Source organism: Trichomycterus rosablanca, chromosome 20 (assembly GCF_030014385.1).
Source record: "Trichomycterus rosablanca isolate fTriRos1 chromosome 20, fTriRos1.hap1, whole genome shotgun sequence".
In the NCBI taxonomy this organism is placed as follows: Eukaryota; Metazoa; Chordata; class Actinopteri; order Siluriformes; family Trichomycteridae; genus Trichomycterus; species Trichomycterus rosablanca.
In genome coordinates this window covers 8,052,237-8,077,965 of record NC_086007.1, presented here as the reverse complement: position 1 = coordinate 8,077,965, position 25,729 = coordinate 8,052,237, and the positions used below count along the sequence as shown (strand labels likewise).

The following is a 25,729-nucleotide window of genomic DNA, read 5'->3' as shown; positions in this document are numbered from 1 at the left end:
TGTTATTTTTGTGAACATGCACAAATGATGAAACATGCAGCAGCCTTATTGTGTTTTTGTTAACAAGTCTTTTAGCCTTCTAGCAAATTAGTTTGCATTTTTGTAATTGAGTCAGTTTCAGTTCCTTATTGCAACTCCACCACAGCACGTACAACGCTTAGACTGGCTGAGAAAAGCTGCAGGCTAGCACACACCCTTCTCCATTTATGTTCACATACTTAACAGCAGGTATAACTCTACCTTTATAGGCAGAGTTAAAAGTTTTCCGAATTGGTCAGAAAAATGCTAAATAAATATGATAAAACAGCTTAATCATCTCATTTAATTGGATAGAAACTTCATTAGTAGTGGCCGTAATCTCGGTAATTTAATTATGGTGCATACATTAACATTTTTGTATTTTGACTCATCTATTAATTAAATTATTAATGGGTAATTAGGCTATATAATAACCAAAGCTAGTGAGTTCTAAGAACTGGTAAAAACATGAACCTACACTGGCACTGTGTTGGTGAAAAGGGTATAGAGAGCCTTCTTAAGGCATTCTAGCAGACATCAGTTTGATATTTTTTACTTTGACTGTGCTTTTAACAATAGTAGACATCCAGATTAAAGGAAATTAATTTACGAAAAGGCTAAACCAGGAAACAGTAGCCATCACTCCTATAAAACACATCCACACGTAAAAATGTCACGTTAAGTTAACCTGTTTGACCACTGCTGTACAGCCTCAAGACCTTTTGCTGACAGTACATAATGTAATTGGCCATATTTACAAGAACAAGTTTGGCAAACCATCAGAAAATGCAGTGATGATTAAAAAAATATCTCTGCCCACTAACATGCCTTCAACAAACCAGCAGTGCACATCACTAGTAAACACCATCCTACATTAATAGTAGAGCACAAGTCATGTGACTACTTTGAAACTCAACAATACCATATGCCATCCATGGTCTGGGAACTAGAAGCTGATTGGCCATACACTTAAGGTGGAAAAGGTAGCATATCTATCTTATTTAAAACCATTCAACATATGCTTTTATACAAACTGATTTAGCATTGTAACTGAGTACAATGCAAGCAGGTTAAGGTCCTTGCTCAGCTCCCCAGCAGGGGCACCTGAACCATTGTGGGCCTTCCAATCAGTAGTCCAGGACCTTAACCATGGAGCTACTACTGCTCTGTGTAACCCATTAATTATGCAATGTTAACCAATTCTAGGCTTGTGTAAACTTATATGAATGGACAACTGTTATTAACCAATTTTCAACAAAGTGATATGTTAAATCACATTGCTTAATTTGCAGCTCATAACTAATTATATTTAGCAGATGCTTTTATCCAAGCGACAACTGTTACTGAATACAATCTGAGCATCTCATGGTTAAGGGCCTTGCTGAGATGAACAGCGGCAACTTGGTGGTAGTGGTGCTTGAACCAGCAACCTTAGTACAAGTTAATACTGTCCCTGCCTAAGTCATAATTGCACTGTGAGCTGTTACACTCCCAGAATGGTGACTGTCATAAGATTTTCATGAAAATTGGTTATATCTAAATTGGGAACATGTTTACAATGGCTTTAAACAAAGACTTTTTTGTTTACTTGATTTTCTTGACCAAAAAAAAACATTCCATAAAAAAGTGAATGTGGTGTACAGGCTGACCCATGTTTATGTTACAGTACATTATGTTACAGTACATCATGTTAAAAGGTTTTAGTAACCTTTTTTAGCTTTGTTTTGCTAAACGCCAGCATGTACTAAGCATGTCTTTCTAATTAAAATCTACAATAGTAATGCATTTTTAATGGATGCTAAAAATACCCTTGTAAACACAGCATTAAACTAGGTAGGCCTGAGTGTAAACTGATCAGGTTTAACTTAATTAACTCAATACTGGTAGTTCGGGCTAAAATGTCTGGCTTGCAGAATAAGTGCAGTTCACTGGTGGTGACTAATACTGCCCAGTGTCACCACTGTACAATCACACAGACATGCTGTCTGTTCAGAGGCTATGATATGATTAAAACTCCCCTTCCAAACCCTAAAGCACCTCATCTACAGGAAGATGTGTAAAGTTATATAGGGAGCACAAATAATTAATATTTATTACTAAGCAGGAGAGTATTACAGAAACAGTACAACAGAACAGTTCAGCAAAGGTCTATTGTTAATACATTTTGGTGTTCTTTTCATTGTAATTGGGATGAAACTTCAGAAATTTCAGTTTTCACTGTCAGTCACTGTCATGTTATTTCACTATGATGTCATCACTTTGAGATGGTTGGCTGCACAAATGGATCAGCTTTCTCGAACGCTCTCTGTCTTGTGTCGCCTGTAGCAGACCAGCCCTGATATGCAATCCACGCTGTGATGTCAATCCAGCTTATTCTTGGTCTTCCCCGAATTCTGAATTCCTCCACATGTCCTGCAATAACACTGTAGAGTCACTGCTTCACCCAAAAGCCATCTTCTGTGTGGAATCAGCCTGTACTCTTCTATGTCCATTGGCCACATTGTCACAATGTATCTGACAGGTTAGTTTGAGGCCTGAAGAAGAGGGATAATGTGGCTGCCCTGACTTTGCTGCCTGTCCCATTCCCTGTGTCTCCCCATTAAAACATTTGTTCAGGTAGCAGGATGGGTAGGCACATACATGAAAGAAAACACACTGCTGCCTGAGCTGATGAGGGTTTAGGTCTTGTTGCCTAGACTGACTGGCACTTCAACCCCCTTCTGTCCAGTAGCTGTAAAGAGAAAGGATACAAGTCTGGGTTAAGGGAGGCATTTGCATAAATCTACATATAAAATACACTGCTGAATTCAGACAAGCATTGTAGAATTTAAGAAACATTGTTTATTGGTGGTAAATCACAATACATTTTAATAATCAGAATTTCACTGCAGGTGATGGACAAAGACACCAGAAGAAAAAGGAGCCCAACTATGAAATTTAATTAGAAATCCAGATGCAAAAGTGAGTTGTCAGATTATTTGCTGATTAAAAGCATGTATTAGCAACACAATATGGCCATTGTGTGGGGACACCTGACCAGGGGCTTGTTAAACACCCCATTCTAAAACCACAGGCAGTAACTAGCAGTTTTGCACTAGCAGAAAACTTTAGTTCCTTCACAGCAAACTTGTAAAACAATGTATACAAAAGACCTTGCTGGAACAGAAAAGTGCCTTCACTATATTGTTGCCACAAAGCTGAAAGCAAGCATGTTCTTTATATTTTAAAATTTTTAAGTGTTAGAAATGGGTGTAGCTGATAGAAATAAACTCAATAAATATGAGTGGTGTCCTTATACTTTTGGACATACTGTGTTTACAAAGGCTTTTGCAATCAGCACTTTTTACCTAACCGTAAATAAACATACAATTACAAAGATCAAAAACCTTTGATTTTTACCCCCAAGTATTAATTTCAAAGACACCAAATATTGGGTACAATTGTCTCAAACGGCACGGCCACCTTGACAAGCTATCAACAAATAGCAAAGGTTGTCACAAGTAAAAGCCCCCTCAACAGCTTCATAAAGCTGCCAATCAAAACCATTTAAATTAAATGCCAGTACACAAAGACACATGACATGTCTAAGTAGCACAAAACCTAAAACCCCGAATAGTCGAAAAACGTTGTACGGTCTGACCAGTCAATTTTAACCAATATTTTCTTTATCATACTGCTGTGATTACATCAACTGGAACCTAACAACATTAGTATGTTTGCAGTAAAACACAGCTCAATCTCCTAGGTGATTAATGGTTGCATGGTTTTGTGGACATTATCGCATACATTTGCTCTTCATCAGCAGTTTAATAGGCTCACTGTCAGCGCTGACCGCTCTGCGGAAAACATTCCTGGAACTCACCGAGTCTGTACTTCTCCTTGGCCTCTGCCCGTTCTTTCGCATCAAAGTACCAAACAGTGATGGCATATCTGTGGCATAAAAAACAAACAGGTACAGTGAGCAGGGTAACCTTAGCAAATCAAACAAGCTTAGCTGCTGATGTGTAACCAAGCATAGCAAAGAAAGCCCAAGGGCAGTCAAACAGTCAAAAGATAGTTGGTGTCCATTTATTTAATTCTTTGTACTTTATTCTGTCTTAGTGGGTGTTGAACAACCTGAAAACACTGAGTGCAAAGCTACTTCTGATGAGGTGCCAATCCATTGCCAGGCAACACACGCTTACTCATTTCTTTACTCATCCACACCTATGGGCAATTCAAAGTAGTCAGTTTACTGTTTGCATGTTTTTGAAAGGTGGGGAAAATCCATGCAAATACAGGGAGAAACTCCAGTTACCGGAGACAAGGATAAGATTTACTAGTACTTATGTTGCTGTGAGACACCCTCTCTACCAGATAACAGTCTGGCCCAGGTCTGAGTATTCTCATGTTGTGCCCAGGGAGCCAACCCAGAGTCTAACAAATAACCCTTAGTTCAATATAAGAATACACCCTGGACATTACTGCATTATACCCCACCTGTGCCCACTGTCAAGAAACTTAATGCAGTTTTCTGCTGTAGTAGCCTATTTAGCTTAAGGTCTGATATGCATTCTGAAGTGTATTACTGCTATGCTTTTTTGATACATAAAAATAATTATTTAATTTACCATCGCCTTTCCTATTAGCTTAAACCAGTCTGTCCAGTCTCCTCTTACATTTCTCATTAACAAGGCATTTCCGCTTGCAAAGTCAATTGATGTTTTTCGCACCTTTTTGTGTAAACTCGACACAATGTTGTGCAAAAAAACCCAGCCTGTCTGGCTCCAACGTTAATTCCAAGGTCAAAGTCACTCAGATCACATTGTTTCCCCATTGTGATGTTTAATGTAAACAATAACTAAAGTTCTTGACCCGTGTCTGTACAATTGTGTTGCATCGATGATATATGACTTGCTGACTGAATAGTGACATGATTAAGTATGTAAGCATTTCTAATAAATGACCAGTAAGTGTATATAGAAATTCAATAACTGTTGCTCTAAACACAAACATATCCATTAAGCTGCGATATTTGTACTAGCATTTAAATAGATTTTTACATAGATAGCACTAATCAAACTTTGATTTATTGGTCAGCGTTATAATTAAATTGGTTAATCATAGGCATTCACACTCTTCACATTCAACTTGTTGTTTAGGATTCAACCAAAAAAAGTATACAGCATTTTAGGCATTTATTAGGGAGATATTTTGGGTAAAAAAGACATCAGTCTAGCTACATTAGCCTCATGTTTCCAGATTAAAACTCAAGTAGCAGACAAAAGCCATGTTTTGGCTAATTGATTCCATAAGGAACAGTGTGTAAATCTTATTCTCAGTTTAATAAACTGTCCTGTGCAAACATTTTGAAGAATCTGACCTATTTTTCCAAACATACATTGAAATAAAACTAAGATGTTTAAGTCTGGATGTTGTAAATAGACTAATTTAACAGTTAATTCAGCAGTTCTGTGTGTAGTAAACACTGCAGTGTGATAAGAGATGTTAAAGACGAACTCTATTCACCCCGAGCCCAGCAGACTTGTTTGTTTATTCTTGTCTTTTTTTCTCAGAGGTATGAACCCTGCTGATGGACTGCCGGCCCCTTACAGTCAGGAAAAGCATACTTCCTGTGCCCTGCCTTACCCTCCAGCTGTCAGTGCTTCATACACATATAGGACACCTAGCCTTACTAGCAATAACCCCGCATCACATACTACAGCTTTATACAAAAAAAAAAAAAGAAAAGAAAAATGTAATCACTTTGTTTGCAGAAGTTGCACAGAGAAACAGTTAAGTGTGTGGAAATTTTAATATGTCAAGTGTGTGTGGGGTGTGAAGTGATCTAATTATGAGGTTTTTAAGAAGAAGCATGTAAATGGGTGCACAGACTAACTTACCGTCTGGCGTAGGCTGGTTTCACCTCATGAGGGTTTCGTCTGTCTGACCAGAAAATAAGCAGGCGGTCGAACAATGGCTCAATGTTGGCGACAACACTGCGACCCTCGGGATAGAGCTGCAGCAAGCCACCATGAACCTACATGCATATTTGCAGGCAGAAACATATCGATCACACATTTGGTCCCAATAATATTATAGGCATATCTAGCAAAATGTTTTAAACGATTGATATAAACATTTTATCCCAACAAAATTCTTAAAATTTTTCACACAACACCAAAAGCTTATATGCTATAGATGTACAAAGTACTTCTACATGACTGTACAGCAAAATAACAAACAAAAAACAAATTTTGAAGAGCTGGTAAAAACTATAGCCTCAACTACATCTACCTCAAACGTACTTAATCTTTCTTGGAATGCGGTCATGCAAGTCCTACATCTAGTGTTAGTTATGCATTCTTCAAAAAAAAAATCTGTTTCAGTTGTTGAGGAATGAAAACAAACGCACAATTAATTTACAGTCTGCGCTCCCAAGTTCCAAAAAGACTTCTATTTATTTACTTTCCCCTTTTTCACCCATTCTAGTGGGAAGAGACTAGAAGGGAGGGCCATAGACCTTCTCACAGACCCTCTGATATGCACGCTGTCAGCAACTGTGTCTTTTCACCTGCTAGAGGACAGGTGGGGTGCAACAGACCGCAATATCACATATGGAGTCATGCACTTCCATCTACGATCAACCACCCCTTGTGCAGGCACCTTAACTGGCCAGAAGAAGCCATAATTGCAGCAGCAATGAGAAATTTCTGCTTGACCATTGTCCCTTCCTCCCAACAAACACTCTGATAAAGTGCCATGTACTCCTGTCATTAAGCATCTACTTTTAACCACTCTTCTTTATTGCTGATGTCATCTGTCCATATTTGGCCTTCACTGCCATGACAGTTTAGACTGTTCCTCTTAAAATACTGAATAATTGTTCAGATTTTTGCTACTGTACCTGCCACTAACACTCATTATTCGGAAATGGAACTGTGTGTGTGTGAGCTTTCAAAGCACCATGAATAAACAATCATGCTCTTTTATGCTGACCTGATTTAATCCAATATGAAGGCTAAGGCATTTCTGACTTCTTTGATGTCTCCAATTATGCCTCACTGCCTCATTATTTTGCTATAAACATCCAAAAGTACAGTCAACTGTGAAGTCAAACTGTGTCCTTAAACCTTTGACTGACAGGTAGCCAGATCACTGTACTATAGCAAATTATACAAACCACTACAAAGCATAGTTTGTAAAACACAGTATAAACAAGAATATACTATATTCTGAAAATAAAAAAGCTGTGCAATGTAAGTACTGAGACTATGACTATGACGGTTTAAGAAAAGCAGGCAAGAAAATCGAGTTGTTTGATACCGCACCTTGACATCCCAGTCCTTGTTCAAATAGTAGATGCATGTAATGCAGCGCCCGTCTCCATTTGGATTATCTACGTGACGCACGTATCTTGTGCCGTTGCCAGGGTAACATGCCACCATAGCCTGAGGAGGAGAGCAGAAAGGTCATTTTAAGTATCAGAGTCGTCGTGAGTAAAACACACACACACCATCTCTTTCAAGTCTTGAATTATTTAGATTGTAATCCTCTTAAAGTCTACATCATGGTAATGGTTTATTATTTATATATTATATTAAAGATGTAAAACAAACTTTTCTTCGTTAAACACTGTAACAAAGGTCTTTGCAATACTGACACTGCAGAAGCTGACATTTTACAAATAAATCTCCAGGCATTTATAAAAATGAACTGATCGTAAGCTAGGGTTGGCCAGTAAGACGATATATTCAGCCTAAAAATAGATGTGATACATAATAATATCAGTAATGCATCAGTATCAGTGGATATATTAAAAATAACACATATGCTAATCCTGTATAATATCTAATTTATTTAGAGGATTGGCAGGTAACTTAATGAAGGATGTGACGATGCTTTGAATTTATTTCTAAAGAGCCGAACTGCCAGACAGCACTGTTGTGATAAAATGGCGTATGGGAAAAGATCAACACAGCAGCTGTCTTTATCGAAGGATCTACACATTTCTGTGATGTGAATCTGTCATTTAAACCCATTTTGTGTTTGGCCTGTAATTAACTGGTGACCTGTCTGGGGTGTTTCCTACCTTTTGCCAAATAAATTGGCACTACTCTAAATAAAATAAAGCAGTGATGGTAAAACAGACTGGGTAAAAGAATCTGTCCATCACTTTGGTGTATTTGGGCTTTCTTATTTGCATTTGCTTGGAAGTAAATGTCCTTTACTGGCTCATTTAACAAATAAAGAATAATGACGATACGCTTTATTTTATTTATTTTCAATGTAGATGTACATTATTATTTCTTTTTATGCTTAAACAGAGTTCCACTGCTGAAAAGCTAAATGTTAAAATCAAGGCCTTGTACATTTTTTTGTGATTTTGGTAATAAAGAATTTGCACTATATTATGTATTGTGTAACTACAAATATAGACATGAAGTGTCCCTGAACAAATCTTTGCTCAGGTCACGAACTGAATGACAAGGCAAGAAAAGCCAGACAAGCTAGGTACCTATCCAAATATATTCTTCAGCATGTCCAGGGAGTTATAATAGGCTTTAAAAAAGCTAATGTTAGCAGGCAGGATTACTTAGCAGTCTTGAGTAACGGGCTTTGCACAGTTTCCCAGCCTCAGGGTAGTCTGAAATTCAAGCTCATTTAAACACACACACACACGCGGGTGGCTTTTCTAGGTAACTCTTTTGCCTGCCTTCGTTCACACCCCAAGTTATTTAGAGCTGCCAGTATACAGTGTTTTTTATTTAGCGAATAAGGAAATAATTGGACAGAGAGTATGAATTTTAGTATGTAAAGGGCAAGGGTGCAAGTCTAAGGTAAACACACGTGATCACTGATCCCTCAGGCGGCACTGCATCACTGTGTGCTCTGAACTAGGGCTGTCGCGGTGAGAGAATTTCCCCTTGCGATATTCAACCTGTCTCAATATCGCGGTATGCGGTGATATCGCCATTTTTTGAAAATTACTTAATTGATCTAGATTTTAGAGCTATATAAACAAGCTTTATTGTTAGGCTATGATTCGGTATATTATTGCTTTATAATGACAAAGATGAGACAGCTTTAAGACCAATGAAATGCGTGTTTAATGTTAAATACAAAACAGAGCAGGGATGTGCGTCTTTTCTCTATTAAAAAAAAAGGTTTAAATTAAGCTTCTAGCCTAGGCTAGATAAACACTGTGAAACGAAAAAAAAAGTGTTTAGGCTAAATATTTTAAATGCACATCTAATCAAAATATGGTAAAAAAAAAAAAGAATAAAGTCTGTAAAAGTTTAAACCTGCGTTATCATGCGCGCTAGAAGAACCAACATGTTCACCTGATGTGGTTTAGAGAGGATCTGAGTGGGGTAGCGATGTTCCCCTCGGCACTAAAACTCTCTCTGATGGTGTGTGTGTGCTCGTTACACTAATATACGTGTACTGTACTTACATGCGACTTTACACAGCAGAGGAGATCTAGCCCGGTTATCGCGCCACTATTAACTATCTATTTAGTAGGTATAATTAACATAACAATATATACTACATTTTAAGTTATTATTCGTTTCAATACATTTGTATTCAACGAAAAAATACATTTAAACCATTCCATCAAGCCAGCAAGAGAATATTTGCAGGCTGCAATGCCATATTAACCGTCATTAAGTGCTTTAGTACACCAAGGCTGTTTGAATATAGTCTAAATTACAAGTATTTATTGAGTGTGAACTCAATTTGATCATTAATAAACTTGCCTATAATTCATGTTGCAATTGTTTACATTTTAAAACACAAAGCCTGACACTCAGCAGCAACGGATAGGAACAGTTGTTGGGAAAATGACGCTCATAGCTAATTTTCATTATGAATTTATTTAACATTTATTACGCCCGAATGTAAGAGTATAAAACAAGATGGACCCTGCACCAAAAAAAATAAATAAATAAATAAAAAGAGAAGGAAGAAAGAAAAAACGTGAATATCGCAGTGATGCGGTTGTTTGGCATGCCCTGCGGTTGGCTGGTCTATACCGCGGTATTTCAAAATTGCGATTAGCGCGACAGCCCTACTCTGAACCAAACACGAAAAGACAATCCAGACTGTTATCCGCAACAAGTCCAAAAGCCAGGATCTGTCAGGGTATGGGAATGTGTCAGTACTCTTGGCAAAAAAATTTTTTTAACAAGACAAAAACCACACTCTGCACACATTGCAAAGGCATGACTGCAGATGTTTGTTTGTTTGTTTATTAGGATTTTAACGTCATGTTTTACACTTTGGTTAACATGACTGCAGAAGAAAAGGGTACAAATACAGAACTGGACTGACTGCAGTCCTGACCTGCCTCCAATAGAAAATGTGTTGAAAAATTTAAAGCAAAAAAAAAAAAAAATGCAACAATGATGACCCCGTACTGTTGCACACCTTAAGACGTGTTTGCAAAAAGAAAATAACAAAATTATACCGGAAATGCTTCATTGCTTGGTATCCTTGGTGCTAAAACATCTTTTAAAGTGTTGTAAAGAAAAATGGCAACATTACAAAGTGGTAAATGCTTTACTGCAATGAATTAAGGTCTGCAATGAAATAAAAGTCAAAGTAAATGTAAGAAACACTGTGGGGTTTTTTTAGTTTTAATTTACATTTTATATACTGTCCCAACTTTTTTTTAAACTGGGGTTGTACTTTTTGATGTTATAATGACAACCACCAAATGGCACAATGCATTTCTCTCAAAGGGGTTGGGGCAGAAACAGACCGTTTTGTCAGTTAACCTAACCTTAGTGTTACTCAGTTTTCCTGGGTTTTCTGTGGCATTGAGATACGGTCATTGCTTTAACAATCTGTAGAGAAAACGCATACTCTACCCACCCAATCGCTCTGTTATTTTAGCTCTTATTAGACGTCAGCTCCCCTTCGGCACAGAGGTAATCAAAGTGCATGTACACATCTGTGCAGGCACAGTTTCATCTGCATTGGACTGTCAGGGTAAATTTTAATCTGTCATGAACTCAAAACGCAAACGCGAAAGTGAATGTTTTTGTCTGCTTTGGTGACAACTGAGTGCTCTGATGATTACACTTTTCAATTTTTAACTGTCCAGGTAATGGGCAGACTGGTTTTGTTGCGGGTTCTGACGCTTGTATTTCCGTGCATGCCAACCGTGATGGAGATAAAAGCAACCATATAAACAGACCCAAAGGAATGTAAATACTTTTTGACTGACCTATATAAAAACTACATTTTCTGTACAGATCTGATTATAACATTGTAAAATCAGCCCATTTGAACTGTGCTTAAAATGGTTTAGGTTAGACAGGTTTCACTGGTACAATTGTACTTTGTCTAACAAGGCATACTGCACTAAAATATCAAGCACCCCCCAATCTACCCTAACCCCGCCAACACACACCCACCCACCCACACACACACCCACACACACACCCACAAACACCTTTTGCTTTCCACATGGTGGCATGTTGTGCACATCTAGTAATACATTTAGCAAGACAGTATGATTTTGCCAATAGTGAACTGTGGAACCTTTACAGCAGCTTATGTGTGTAGCCTAGGGCTGGGCGATATGGATCAAAAATAATATCTCGATATTTTTTCGCTGAACGGCGATATACGATATATATCTCGATATTTTTTTATCCCATAAGGTAATAACAAAAAGACACTTCTGAGACAAAGCTACATGTTCCAAATTTTTTACAGGCACTTTAATTAAAATTCATGCTGGGGAAGCTTTACACAAGAACTATTTTTACTTAAAAAAATATATTAAAAAAAGAATAAAAAAAAAAGCTATTCTAAGAAAAAGAAAGTTGTTTCTAAGGCATCTCTTTTCAAAAATCCTCCCAAACGATTTCTAAAAAATCCACCCAAACGTTTTCTCAACGATCCATCCAACCATTACCTCAACAATTCACCCAACCATTCCCAACAATCTACCCAAACGTTCCCTCACGTTCCCCCCTCACGTTCCCCCCTCACGCTCCTTCAACGTTCCCCCCAAACGTTCCCCCAAAGTTCCCCCACGAACATTCTCTCAACGAACGTTCCCCCAACGTTTCCACACAAACATTCCCTCAAAGCTCCTTCGCGAATGTTCCTCCAACGTTCCTTCACGAACGTTCCCCCAACGATTCCCCACGAACGTTCCCTCAACGTTCCTTCATGAACGTTCCCCCAACGTTTCCCCACGAACGTTCCCCCAACGTTCCTTCACGAACGTTCCCCCAACTTCATTTTAGCTCTTATTAGACGTCAGCTCCCCTTCGGCACAGAGGTAATCACAGTGCATGTACACATCTGTGCAGGCACAGTTTCATCTGCATTGGACTGTCAGGGTAAATTTTAATCTGTCATGAACTCAAAACGCAAACGCGAAAGTGAATGTTTTTGTCTGCTTTGGTGACAACTGAGTGCTCTGATGATTACACTTTTCAATTTTTAACTGTCCAGGTAATGGGCAGACTGGTTTTGTTGCGGGTTCTGACGCTTGTATTTCCGTGCATGCCAACCGTGATGGAGATAAAAGCAACCATATAAACAGACCCAAAGGAATGTAAATACTTTTTGACTGACCTATATAAAAACTACATTTTCTGTACAGATCTGATTATAACATTGTAAAATCAGCCCATTTGATCTGTGCTTAAAATGGTTTAGGTTAGACAGGTTTCACTGGTACAATTGTACTTTGTCTAACAAGGCATACTGCACTAAAATATCAAGCACCCCCCAATCTACCCTAACCCCGCCAACACACACCCACCCACCCACACACACACCCACACACACACCCACAAACACCTTTTGCTTTCCACATGGTGGCATGTTGTGCACATCTAGTAATACATTTAGCAAGTATGATTTTGCCAATAGTGAACTGTGGAACCTTTACAGCAGCTTATGTGTGTAGCCTAGGGCTGGGCGATATGGATCAAAAATAATATCTCGATATTTTTTCGCTGAACGGCGATATACGATATATATCTCGATATTTTTTTATCCCATAAGGTAATAACAAAAAGACACTTCTGAGACAAAGCTACATGTTCCAAATTTTTTACAGGCACTTTTATTAAAATTCATGCTGGGGAAGCTTTACACAAGAACTATTTTTACTAAAAAAAAAAAAAAAAGCTATTCTAAGAAAAAGAAAGTTGTTTCTAAGGCATCTCTTTTCAAAAATCCACCCAAACGTTTTCTCAACGATCCACCCAAACGTTTTCTCAACGATCCATCCAACCATTACCTCAACAATTCACCCAACCATTCCCAACAATCTACCCAAACGTTCCCTCAAGTTCCCCCCTCACGTTCCTTCAACGTTCCCCCCAAACGTTCCCCCAAAGTTCCCCCACGAACATTCTCTCAACGAACGTTCCCCCAACGTTTCCACACAAACATTCCCTCAAAGCTCCTTTGCGAATGTTCCTCCAACGTTCCTTCACGAACGTTCCCCCAACGTCCCCCCCGAACGTTCCCCCAACGTCCCCCCCGAACGTTCCCCCAACGTTTCCCCACGAACGTTCCCCCAACGTTTCCCCACGAACGTTCCCTCAACGTTCCTTCATGAACGTTCCCTCAACGTTTGCACACGAACGTTCCCCCAACGTTCCCCCCCGAACGTTCCCTCAACGTTCCTTCATGAACGTTCCCCCAATGTTCCCCCCCCGAACGTTCCCTCAACGCTCCCCCCCCCCCCGAACGTTCCCTCAACGCTCCCCCCCCCGAACGTTCCCCCAACGTTCCTTCACGAACGTTCCCCCAACGTTTCCCCATGAACGTTCCCTCAACGTTCCTTCATGAACGTTCCCCCAACGTTCCTTCACGAACATTCCCTCAACGTTCCTTTATGAACGTTCCCTCAACATTTGTACACGAACGTTCCCCCAACGTTTGCACACGAACGTTTCCCCAACGTTCCCCCCCGAACGTTCCCTCAACGTTTCCACACAAACGTTCCTCCAACGTTCCTTCACGAACGTTCACCCACGAACGTTCCCCCAACGTTTCCCCACGAACGTTCCCCCAACGTTCCTTCACAAACTTTCCCTCAACGTTCCTTCACGAACGTTCCCCCAACGTTTCCCCATGAACGTTCCCCCAATGTTTGCACACGAACGTTCCCCCAACATTCCCCCCGAACGTTCCCTCAACATTCCTTCACAAACGTTCCCCCAATGTTCACCCGCGAACGTTCCCTCAATGTTCCTTCACGAACGTTTCCACACAAACGTTCCCTCAATGTTCCCCCCGAACGTTCCCTCAACGTTCCCCCTCAACGTTTCCTCGTAGACTCATGGTTAAACACACTAGCCCACCAGTGCTTTGCTATCAGCACCTACATGGACGTAATTGGTTTGCCCAGGGGAGGGAGGGCCGAAGGGATTCCTCATAACTGCTGCTATTTTGACCTCTGCCGGGTGCTTAATGGCACTTTCACAATGAGATGTGGGATAATGGAGATCGGCACATGACTCTCCGTGTGTGTTACTGATCTCCATGTGAACCCATCTGGTGCAGGCAAAAAGATGTGGTCAGCTACTGTGCACATGTCGAAGGGGGCGTGTTAGTTATGACCAGAAGTGGAGCTCTGCAGCAATAGATGTAAAATATGATTGGGGAACTGGATACAACTAGATTGGGAGGAAAAAAAAATCTAAACCAGAGCTTTTCATCTCATGCAGAACAGCGTGGTCTTGTGTAATGACAATAACCCTGACTGCACACATTTGTGGCGTGATGAGAACAGAAGGACAGAAATGAGATAAGATGGCACAAATACAAGGCCACAGAGGGCCAACTCAGGGTACCACCAGTGTGCATTGAGAGCATGTAGATGATTGAAATGACTCAGTCTTTCACTGTGTATACAAATAGCATTGTTCTGCTTTTTGCTCATCATCCTTAAGCTTTTACTTATTTATTCTTTTTTTTCCCTATCCTGGCTGTGGGGTTATTTAGGGGCTGCATGAAGTCAGACATGCAGAGAAAACAGAGGGAAACCCAGATCTGCAAGAATGATTTTTTAGATATAAACCCGAACATAAACAGAATTAGGATGTCAATGATTATCGATTAACTTATAACCAACAAATAATTAATGCTGTCAGTTAAAATGTCATGAAAATTCATTATTAACAGCAGCAGATTTCTACAGAAAAGAGAGCACCGATTTAAAACGCACCCTGACCAACCTGTAGTGCACATGTTACAGTCACAATCAGAGATGTTAATTTGAGAAGGAAAACTTTATGCAATTATTTTATTTGAATAATGAATGCTGGGACTCTGACTCATTAAAACCACAAACGGTGAAGGTGTTTTTTGTCAATATAGAGTCAGAATGCATGTTAGACTCTGCACATGCAGGTCTGTGTGTAACTGTTTTGTTTTTAATGATGGACATTTTGCATCATTCTTCAGTATGAATGTAAAACTCTGATTATTGTGTTATAATAACTACACTATTGGTGTCAGAATAGTGTAGTTTGTGTAACTTTGTGTAAAATCTACACTCTGAACATTCTGCTCACAATGTTTGTGTTCATCTTAATGATCTACATTACTGCCACATTCTTTATGTTAACTGTTTTTAATCTATTAAAAATAAACAATTGCTGATATGAAATGCAGTGATGTTATATATATTTTGATGGGACACTATAAACCTGTCAATTTTTAGACTAATAATGGCTGGTAATGGGTTAAAAGAAATTTGCATTTGCATGAAATTTAAAATTTGCATCCCTTCATGACTAGGTGTAGATTATTATTAAATTTCTAAACATCAACATTTTAAGCACACATTTGGTCTATTACACTTTTAAAAAGCTACCCTGTCTTTTTCCAGATCTGCTGCAATGTTATGAAACCAGCTGCCCCCTCATTTAATGATCACTTGCTTACTGCGGATGAAAAGTGGAAATGAGTGCAGTGTTTGAAGGGCTGAAAGAGTTCCTGTACATGCACACAAATGACAGTGTAGTACCTGCATGTTGGAAGAGGGCTGTAAGGGTTATGAAACTAATCAATATAATGTTAAAGCAGTTATACTCAGCTATTTTAATTAGCTCAGTTCAGTCCATTAACAGTAACAATCACTTCAAGGTTGCTCCTTATGGTGTACATAAGACCCTATCTCTCTCTCACCTCATACACACAGAGAAAGGTTTTCTATGAATACTCTGTTTTGGTCAAAAAAAGAGTACATTTGCTACTTTAAATTGCCGCATAACTTTCAGACTTTACAGACGTAGGTCTTTCGTAAAAGTGCTGTTAAGCAAACTTTACAAAAAGCAGCAGAAGCCGGTTTATTTGTATTTTTTAGGTTGACATTGTTATTTTGTAGTGTATATACACATTTAGCAACATAATGTAATATTAAAATTTAAATTGTCATGAAGTCAACAGAAAAATCTGAATAGCTCATGACAAAGATTTGTATAACAATCATCATAATCATGACAGACCTACATGAGATTTTTAATTGTCATGCAGTGAAATGGTGTAATGAAACCTTAACATTTACTTAACTGTCTAAACACAATGTGAAAACAGCATAGGACGTGTGTGACCATGAGTCTGGGTGAAATTCTAAGAAGTGAGTATGGTATCATGCCGGCCTTATGCCTGACTGTGAGTCACCACTTCTCCAGTCTTCTACGCAGTAATGTCAATAAGTGAAGCAGCTAATAATATGGAAGTGGAACCCTGGTGTGGTTATTACAGTGAGCAGCAAAATCCTAATGACTCATTGTGTCCAAATCATGAAATCACTCAGTGTTTCTGTCCTAACACCTCAGAATGAATCACTACTCAAAGTACCAGAGTCAACGTGAAACTTAGGTTTCATTCTGAAAGGATGAGCACGATTTAATCCATGGGTGACCTTAAAGCTTAAAAAAGCTTTTTGTTCAAATGCACATGAAGTGAAATCAAGCGGTAAACAAACAAATAAAATCAAAATTGTACTCAACGCAGCCTTAAGAATAAATGTCCACTGACATATGTCTTCCTTCTGTGTTAACAAACTCTTCAAAATCTAAATTTATAGGCCTTCCAGTTCAACATCAGTGTCTGACATCACAAAGGCTTTGATTGAAAAGGCACAAATTCCCACAGGCAGAATTTTCAAGACGAAAAATGCTGTAATGGCTACTAAAGTAAGAACTCACTTTATATAAATAGCAGTGGTTTTAGGAAGATCATGTAAATGTAAATTACCATCCTGGTGCTACTGAACAAGTGTCAATACCGCAGAAGCCCTAGTTTAATAAATTCATGACTCTTCTTGTCCTTGTTCTTTTAGTATACAGTGTGTACCCTGGCGTGTCTTGCTTTGGGTGCAGCTGACAGAATGACGTGCTGCTGGGTTTGCAGATTTGCAACTCTGAGGACAGGGCATATGAGGACACGCAGTGGCAGACTCAAATTACTATTCATTCCCCTCTCTCTCTCTAGTGGCCTTTATCCATCTGCCATGTGTATATAGTTATAGACATGAGTTATAGACATAAATATCATCCATCAATATGTCTTTCTGCTAAGTCACTGACATGGGTGATGAGTGAGACATGCTGTAGAAATTATACTCTGGGCATGGCCACCCTCATCCTCACTTTCTGCATGTCTTGTTGCCAGGGAAACGCTGGGGAAATATTTTGGCCAGCTAGCAAGAAAAGGGCTGATAAGGCACCGGAACGGGCAAAATCAGGGAGTTTGACTAGAGAAGCAGAAAGATAGATGGAGCAAGAGAATTGCTAGAATGGACAGATCTGATGCTTGATCATAAGCATATAGCTAAAATCCAGGGGTCCCCTCCACCCTCACGTGTACCTGAAACCCGTTAATAGACACTCTGGAAAGCTTTGCAAGGGGTGTGTGCAAACTTCACCAGGTTGATCGGTACCACGTTACTGGTGCGTACATTTTTTAAAAATTTTTTAATTTGTTTAAAATTGTTGTACTTAGATTGTTAAGGTAACAATGTTAAAATAATTTACAACAAAACTGTAATAATATACGAAGACCTTATAAATACAAAAACTGTACTCACAGAAAAGCAGCATTGATTTTTTTTTTTTAATTATCCATTAAAAACTCTAAAACTTAACTAATTAAATATTTTCAGTGACTGATCCTAACAGCGGGCAATACTTACGAACATACTATGATTGCCGGTTGTGCTGGTGACTGCAATGGGAAGCAGTGGGCATCATGGAGAAAAAGCCACATTAAATACAGACAAGCCCCGACTAGCTCAAATAACTAAACCTGCATCACCCCTCTGTCTAGTGATGTGGGCTGACGTGCATGAAAGAGTACCGCAACTTCATCTGAGTAAAGACGTCATTTGCACATGATGCAGATTCAAGTTTTTCAATTGAGCAAATGTTTCTGCATTAATCTTAAGACACAATGCAGCTAAATATCTGGATGTTGTCTGATTTAAAGTCACTTGTTATTTACCTTTTATGAATAGTACATCCAAGAAAGCTGAATGTTTTTTGCTTTGTACATGTCAAACTTCAACAATTTTACTCACTGCATGAAGTAGCAGTTGTAGCCTAGCAGTTAAGGTACTGGACTAGTAAGCAGAAGGTCGCTGGTTCAAACACCACCACTGTCAGGTTGCAACTGTTGGGCCCTTGAGGAAAGCCCTTAACCCTCAATTGCTCAGACTGCTTTGGATAAAAGCGTCTGCTAAATGCTGAAAATGTAAAAATGTAAATGTGAATGTTGATAGGGCAGTGATAGCTCAGTGGTAAAGGTACTGGACCAGTAATCAGAAGATTGCCGGTTCAAGCCCCCACCACCACCAAGTTGCCACTGTTGGGCCCCTGAGCAAGGCCCTTAACCCTCAATTGCTCAGAATTGTGTTCAGTCCTAACTGTAAGTTGCTTTGGATAAAAGCATCTGCTAAATGCCGAAAATGTAAATGTAAAAATGAAGTACCGACATAGAGTATGCCACACTGGCAGAAAAAAGCTACTAAGTAAAAAATAAGTAATAGCTGATCAAGTGGTCTAAAAAGAAGCCACAGCAAAACAGCACCACAGAAGCAACATAGCACTGCCCAAATACAGTGACAAGAGTTACAGCACTATAACATGAAAACCTGTCTATATGTGTTACACTATAAATATAAAGTCCTGGTTTTAAAAAACCACTGCAGTGCAGTAACATGTAAAGCGTGGGAATGGACATGTTTATTTAAATATTTGAGTTGATCTTATGAAGTAGCAAAACACCCAAAATAATTACTTAATAGTAAACTACGAGTAATGTAAAGATATTGTCTGAATTCAATTATTAAAAGTAAAAAGGCACAGCTTGAAACATAAGAGAAGGCACTGAAAAAATAAAATGTTTAGGATACAACTTCAAAATTGAAAGAAAAAGTTTATTCAAATGCAAATTTTTATTTTTATAAGTATGTTGGACCCCTATGAACGGTTCAAACCAGCTGTAACACCAACAAATAGTGTAATGGTGTTTCCCATGTGCTCGTCACAAAATGTATTCTAGGTGTACATTAAATACGTATTGCACTTTTTGTGTATTTCATCTTACTTAACACATTTACGACACTGCCTTTTTTATGTATATTGCTTTTATGCACTATTCAGTTAGTTTGTTTTTGCATAAAATTTTTTACTATGTTTAATAATAATTGGCTTACAATTTGCTGTTTTAGACTCTACATCTATGCCAGTTTAATAGTTAACTTGATATTATTGCTTTATATGTTTTTACACAACATGCTAAAACAGCCAACCCCAATAAACCAGTTAAGAAATTATCGCACTGAACAGTTTGACTGTCTTACAACTATGCACTGAAAGTCTGAGAAAGAAGGGCTTGAGAACAGAGCCACTCAAAGCAGTAGTAAACAAAGAGGTTATAAGTACTGAGATTAAATGGGGCTGGGGGTACAAAATACAAGATCAGAAAACATTATATAATGCACTTTCATGAGAATATTGTGGTAACATTGTTGGCACTTGCTTAAACTCTAGGTCTGCTAGTTACCTTTACAGGTAGATATTTTTATATTGTGATTTTAAACGTATAAAACGGGACACTTCTCAAATGACATTTAATAAGCTACACTATTATGATGTAGGCCTGGTAATACGATACGATGTAATGACAATATATTTACATCGTAGATAGGGAAATGAAGAATTAAGCGATTGGTTTAGTGATTAATGATCGATTAATGCTGTTAGTTGATGAGATCATTTTAATTAATTTTCAACAGCTCATAACTGATTTGGACTAAGCACAGTTGGCAGCTGAATCATGCTTGATGAAACTATCACACATTAAAATCACAAACGAAAGATGTTTTGTGTCAGTATGGGCTCTGGCTGCATGTTGAAGTCTGCACATGTGGATCTGGGTGTAACGCTATTCTTTTGCAGAAACATTTTTGCTACATATAACAGGAGATTAGGATCACAAAAAAAAAACCACAGCATGATTCACACTGGCCTACATCTTACCTTAGTGCGGCCGTTGATGACATAATTCCCGAGCTGTCCGTTTGCTGAACTATGCATTATGGCCTCATCGATGTGAGCCATGAGCATACCAATGCTCTCACACCCAGGCTCCTTGCCCTCCACCCAGGCTATTTGATCTCCACGGATGTTCTTAGTCGGGACACTCCTCTGACTAACCAGCTGTCCGTCACGAAATTTTCCACTACGGTTCAACATCTCCACCTCCTGCAGCAATCGGTCCCCTAGCTGCGGGCCCAAGAACCCATCTTTAACACAAATGCCATAGTATTTCATACAAGGGACTATGTATAGCTGGGCTAAGCGTTCTGTGGACCAGCCTGATGGTGCTCCTGACATCCCTGGAACAGAGGGCAAACCTGCTGGTGAAGTGGTGCCTGGTATGGGGTTTCGGATCACCCTGTGCCCGTTTTGGTGTACCCGGGTTGGCGAGGATACAGGCACAGGAAACTGGCCGGTGTTGCAGTTACTGTGATGCTGAATGTTGGTTGTAGTAGAAAAGGGAGTTCCATCTTGTGTGCTTTTTGCAACCTCAGGTGTCAAGTCATTTTCCAGTCGCGTCCTTTTGCAGTCCAGAGAAGTAGAAGCGTCCAGCGCTTCCAATGATTTCTGTGTTGCTAAATTGACTCCGTCTAAATGTCCAGATACTGTATCTTTATTCTGGTGTTTCTGAGTTCTGCGGTTTAGGTCACTATTAGCTCGCTTCAAAAGGAGGGTGCAGTTGTCTGTTGGCCGCGGTGTGCCACCTGAGGGCACCTCAGCCTGACAGCTCTGTCCGTTAGGTTTTTTGCAGAAATTTGCAGCATGCAAAGAAAACCCACTGTAATTCCCATCCAGAGAGGTCGGGGGTACAACTTCACCATTAGCACCAGTGCCATTCCACAGAGCCGATCCTGCGGCCGGATACCCCAAGAGATCAACTGACGGAGAAGTACCACAATAAGCGGTCCGGCCCATGGTGGCTGTCGCACAGCCGCGGCTTGTTTCCTTTTGTCCAACACGAACACTATCGGGTCTGTAGGAAGAAGCGCTTTCATCTAAAGAGTCTCTACTATCCGACCTCTCCATTTCATCTCGTCTGCTCCTGGGTGCGCACGTAGCTCACGTCCGATCCTCATTTTCTAGCCAGCGCTCCGAGCACACAGCCTGCAACTGGAGGCGCTGTTCGCACCAAGCGCCTCCATCACGGCCAAAACTGTCATGCTGCAGAATCAAACACAACATTTCTTAGTTTCAGCTTGCAATTAGTTTAGCATTATTTATAGCCCAAGAACTATATTTCCAATTCTTGTTTTAAGTTCCAGCATTCTAACACGATTTAATAAGATGTAGTCCTACAGGAAAGTCGCGCAGTTCATTATTTCAGCCTCTATAGCGCACCTGGGCATTGTGCGGCTCTTTGGCTGTCCCTGACCGGCCCCCATGAGGTCAGTGGCAATTAAAAATCAGACGTAAATAAATGTACATCACACATGCTATACAACAGGGTTGTTTTTCTTTGCACAGGACCGCTAATTATTTACATTTACGTAAGTTTTAATTTACGTGTGTGCGAGCGGATCCAACTTCACCGTAATGTGTTTGCGAACAGAACTGTGTGTGATTAATAGAGACGGTCGAGTTTTTAAACAAGACATGAACTTCTACGTGCTGTATTTATTTACTGAAGTCTGATGTAAAGCTGTTTAAAGATCACAATTTAAATCTAGAGTTTAAATCGCCATTACGGTACTGATTATTTGCTTTTTATGTAAAATGTAAAGCGTCTTTGAGTATCTTGGAAAGCGCTATATAAATAAAATGTATTATTATTATTAAACACAGAGAAATACAAGAACTTGAACGATGCAGAGCTTTCGATGAAGTTTTACACATCCAGGACTGAAGCAGTCAATCCAAAAAGAATATCCAACAATAACAAAGAACTGAAAAACAGCAGTAATTAGACTCCAAACAAAACAGCAATAGCACTTTTGTTGATGTTTTAACTCTGCCTTCTTTTCATTTTCTGATCTACTCTTAACATTAACAGCTTATTAAAACTGTACAATTGACTGCATATAAAGAGATACAACTAATATTGAGCAGAATTAAGTTTACACTATTAGTCCGACCCTCCACAACAGTCTTTTAACAGTTTCTTATGTTGCCCCCTTGGAAATTTTAATTGCCCACCCCTGTGATATAGTAAAACTGAAAAGGAGAAATAAAGTTCTATCCGTTCGGTTCGCATATACGAAACCTGAGCTAGTGGTAATGGTAATATCAGCTATTATAAATGAGTCATTAACTGTCACAGCTTATTATCAAGAATCGACTTCTCTAAAATCCCTAATGGCTGTTGGAAATGTTACATCCTGCAAAGCATTATTGTGTGTCATACTTTCTAACCTGACACCTTAACATCTTTCTTACACTATTCAACGAGAACAAAAAATAAATAAAATAAACAGTCAACACATTTAAAGAGACTATTAAAACTTATTTCTACTTTATAACATGTATTTCTACTCTTAAAATGTCATTATTTATTTAGTTTAAACATGTATATGCAGTTTTGTTATGTACCATGAATGATGATTAAAAATGCATGAATTGTGTATATATCGTGCTATTTATTTGTAATGAATACGTTAAGTTAAATGTCTTAATTTAGTGACTGGGGTGCCTTCATTAGTATAAAACACAGTTCATAGTCTTCATAATAATACTGCAAATGCAAAGTGACACCAGTAATCAATTCTGTTTTTCATCTAGTACATGTGAATTTATTTAGAGATATTTCATCACTTAATTAAATCACTTAACCTTCAGGCGTGTCTATATAAACCTATCACTGACTAAATGGTTTGCATGGTACAGTAATGCCACAGTGTTTCAAACAGCCTAAACCCGTCTTCTGGTTTTGTTTATAAAAGCGATCCTGTGTGTCAGAAGTGAACACATTAAGCAGATGTATTTTTCGATAATGTCCGAATTATAATAGATGTAAAATGCAATAATAATATAGAACTGTATGAAACACTGTGACTTTGTGCTCACACACACACACACACACACACACACACACACACACACACACACACACACACACACACACACAAGTCGTGGCTGATTGAATAACAGTATACCGTCCTGGCAGGATTTTAAACCAAAACCTAGCTTTAAAAGTGAAATATATGCAAAACGTGTAACGTTAATTGTAAACGCTTTCCACTGTCAGAACTACGAATGAACAGAAAGTACAATAATTTACAATATGTAACCTGTACTGTAGGTGAAATGTAAACCTACACATTACTAAATAAATCAAAACAATTCAGTTCATCCCAAACAATCCATACAGCCACTGAAAAGCTAAAATATTAGCACTTACTTCCACACATGAACAACCGCATAGCGACGACCGAGTCCGTCTCCAGTCACACTGTGTGTTAAAGCACACTGTATAAAATCACACTAGTTCTCGTTTACACCAACCAGTGCACCACGCAGACGTTATAGCCCATCTTTATATCTTTAATACTGCGCAAATGTAATAAATTAGACGTTTTTTTAGGATGGAGCCGGTATGGACCTTCAGCTCTCGGCTCCTCCCGTTCTAGCTCGCTCCATCAGAGCCTACACGGTTCACACGTGCACACTGGTCACGTGACACCGGGCCGCGCGACAAAACACAATCATTGGCTGCGGTTTGTTTTAAAACGCTCCCACTACACCCAGAGCCGTACACCCAGACTGACTCCTCCAGTGTGCGAGCTCTAATGTGCACTTTATTTTACATTTTCGGCATTTAGCAGACGCTTTTATCCAAAGCGACTTACATTACAGTTGCAGTATACAGTGTGAGCAAGTGAGAGTTAAACAGAAGGTTGACGGGTCAAGCCCTGCCACCACCAAGTTGCCAGTGTTGGGACCCTCAATTGCTCATCGTGTTCAGCTCATTGTGTAAGTCGCTTTGGATAAAAGCGTCTGCTAAATGCTGAAAATGAAATGAGTTAAGGGCCTTGCTCAAGGGCCCAACATTACATTTTCAGCATTTACCAAACGCTTTTAGCCAAAGTGACTTACACAATGAGCAATTGAGGGTCCCAACACTGGCAACTTGGTGGTGGCAGGGCTTGACCCGTCAACCTTCTGTTTACTAGTCCAGTACCTTAACCACTGAGCTATTACTGCCCAACAGCAGCAACCTGGCAGTGGTGGGGCTTGAATCAGCGACTTTCTGGTTACTAGTCCAGTACCTTAACCACTAGGCTACTGCTTGCCCTAAACTTGAAACCTGACGTATTTCATTAAATATTCCAGTTAAAAATGAACTTTTTGTGGAAGTGTGGAACGACCCTACATATGGCTACTCTTGGCGGTCCTATTTCAGCATTCTCTTTCTAGGGCCGAATTGTACCTCAGCCACACTATGTTCTCTATATAGTGCACTACATTGATATTGTACATTTTCAGCAAATTACACAGTTGTTAATTTAGACCTAAATTTTAACTGTACATTTCAATTGTATATATTTAAAATCATGATGACCCTTATGTGCAAGAGACCCCATGACAGAAACATTAATTTAGGGTAAATGGCATCATCACCCTCTTTCCCTCTCTATTTCCATTTCTTGCTCACACTTGCAGAGAGTTGGCCATCCAACCATGGCTACTAGCCTTGACAAGTTCATCTGGCTGTTTGTGAGTTAGCCTGCATACACACCCTGTGACTAGCAGCATGTGGTTTCCTCTCTGTCTTCTTCATTGTGAAAAGGAAACGTACAGGGCAATGAAAACACACCATGTCCAATAAGATCATGATAAGACACTGTATCATCCATGCAATAATTTGAATCATTCCATTTTTTGTTATAGTTTTTTTTTTTTTTTTACTTTTTTTATTCTGCACTTATTAAAATGAACCAATTAACAGGTCAATTACATAATACTTAATTCACTGGTGAGCTAAAACGTTTGGACCACCCACTAAATATGCTGTAAAAACAGCTCTAACCTACAAAGACATGGAAAAGACACCTGAGAATATTACCAGCAGGTCCCTATACTTCTGCATGTTGTGAGGCATTTAGTTTTATTATTTTATTTTATTTTTCATAGTGTGTCCCAATACCCACTGGAAAAAGATGCCTGGCTGTCCACATGACCTTGGAGAAAACAGAATTAGTCTG

The 25,729-nt window shown here is 39.1% G+C and overlaps 1 protein-coding gene across 1 annotated transcript; it reads right to left on the bottom strand.

Moving 5' to 3' along the window:
• Window positions 1–1,757: 1,757 nt before the first annotated feature.
• On the bottom strand, window positions 1,758–24,125 carry egln2 (egl-9 family hypoxia-inducible factor 2). Its single transcript, XM_063016305.1, has 6 exons — window positions 23,926–24,125; window positions 20,532–21,752; window positions 7,329–7,448; window positions 5,901–6,037; window positions 3,881–3,948; window positions 1,758–2,749 (listed from the first exon to the last, which is right to left on the bottom strand). Exons 2-6 carry the CDS (start codon window positions 21,615–21,617, stop codon window positions 2,697–2,699), a joined length of 1,464 nt encoding a protein of 487 aa, XP_062872375.1. The 5' UTR covers window positions 21,618–21,752; window positions 23,926–24,125; the 3' UTR covers window positions 1,758–2,696.
• Window positions 24,126–25,729: the final 1,604 nt, after the last annotated feature.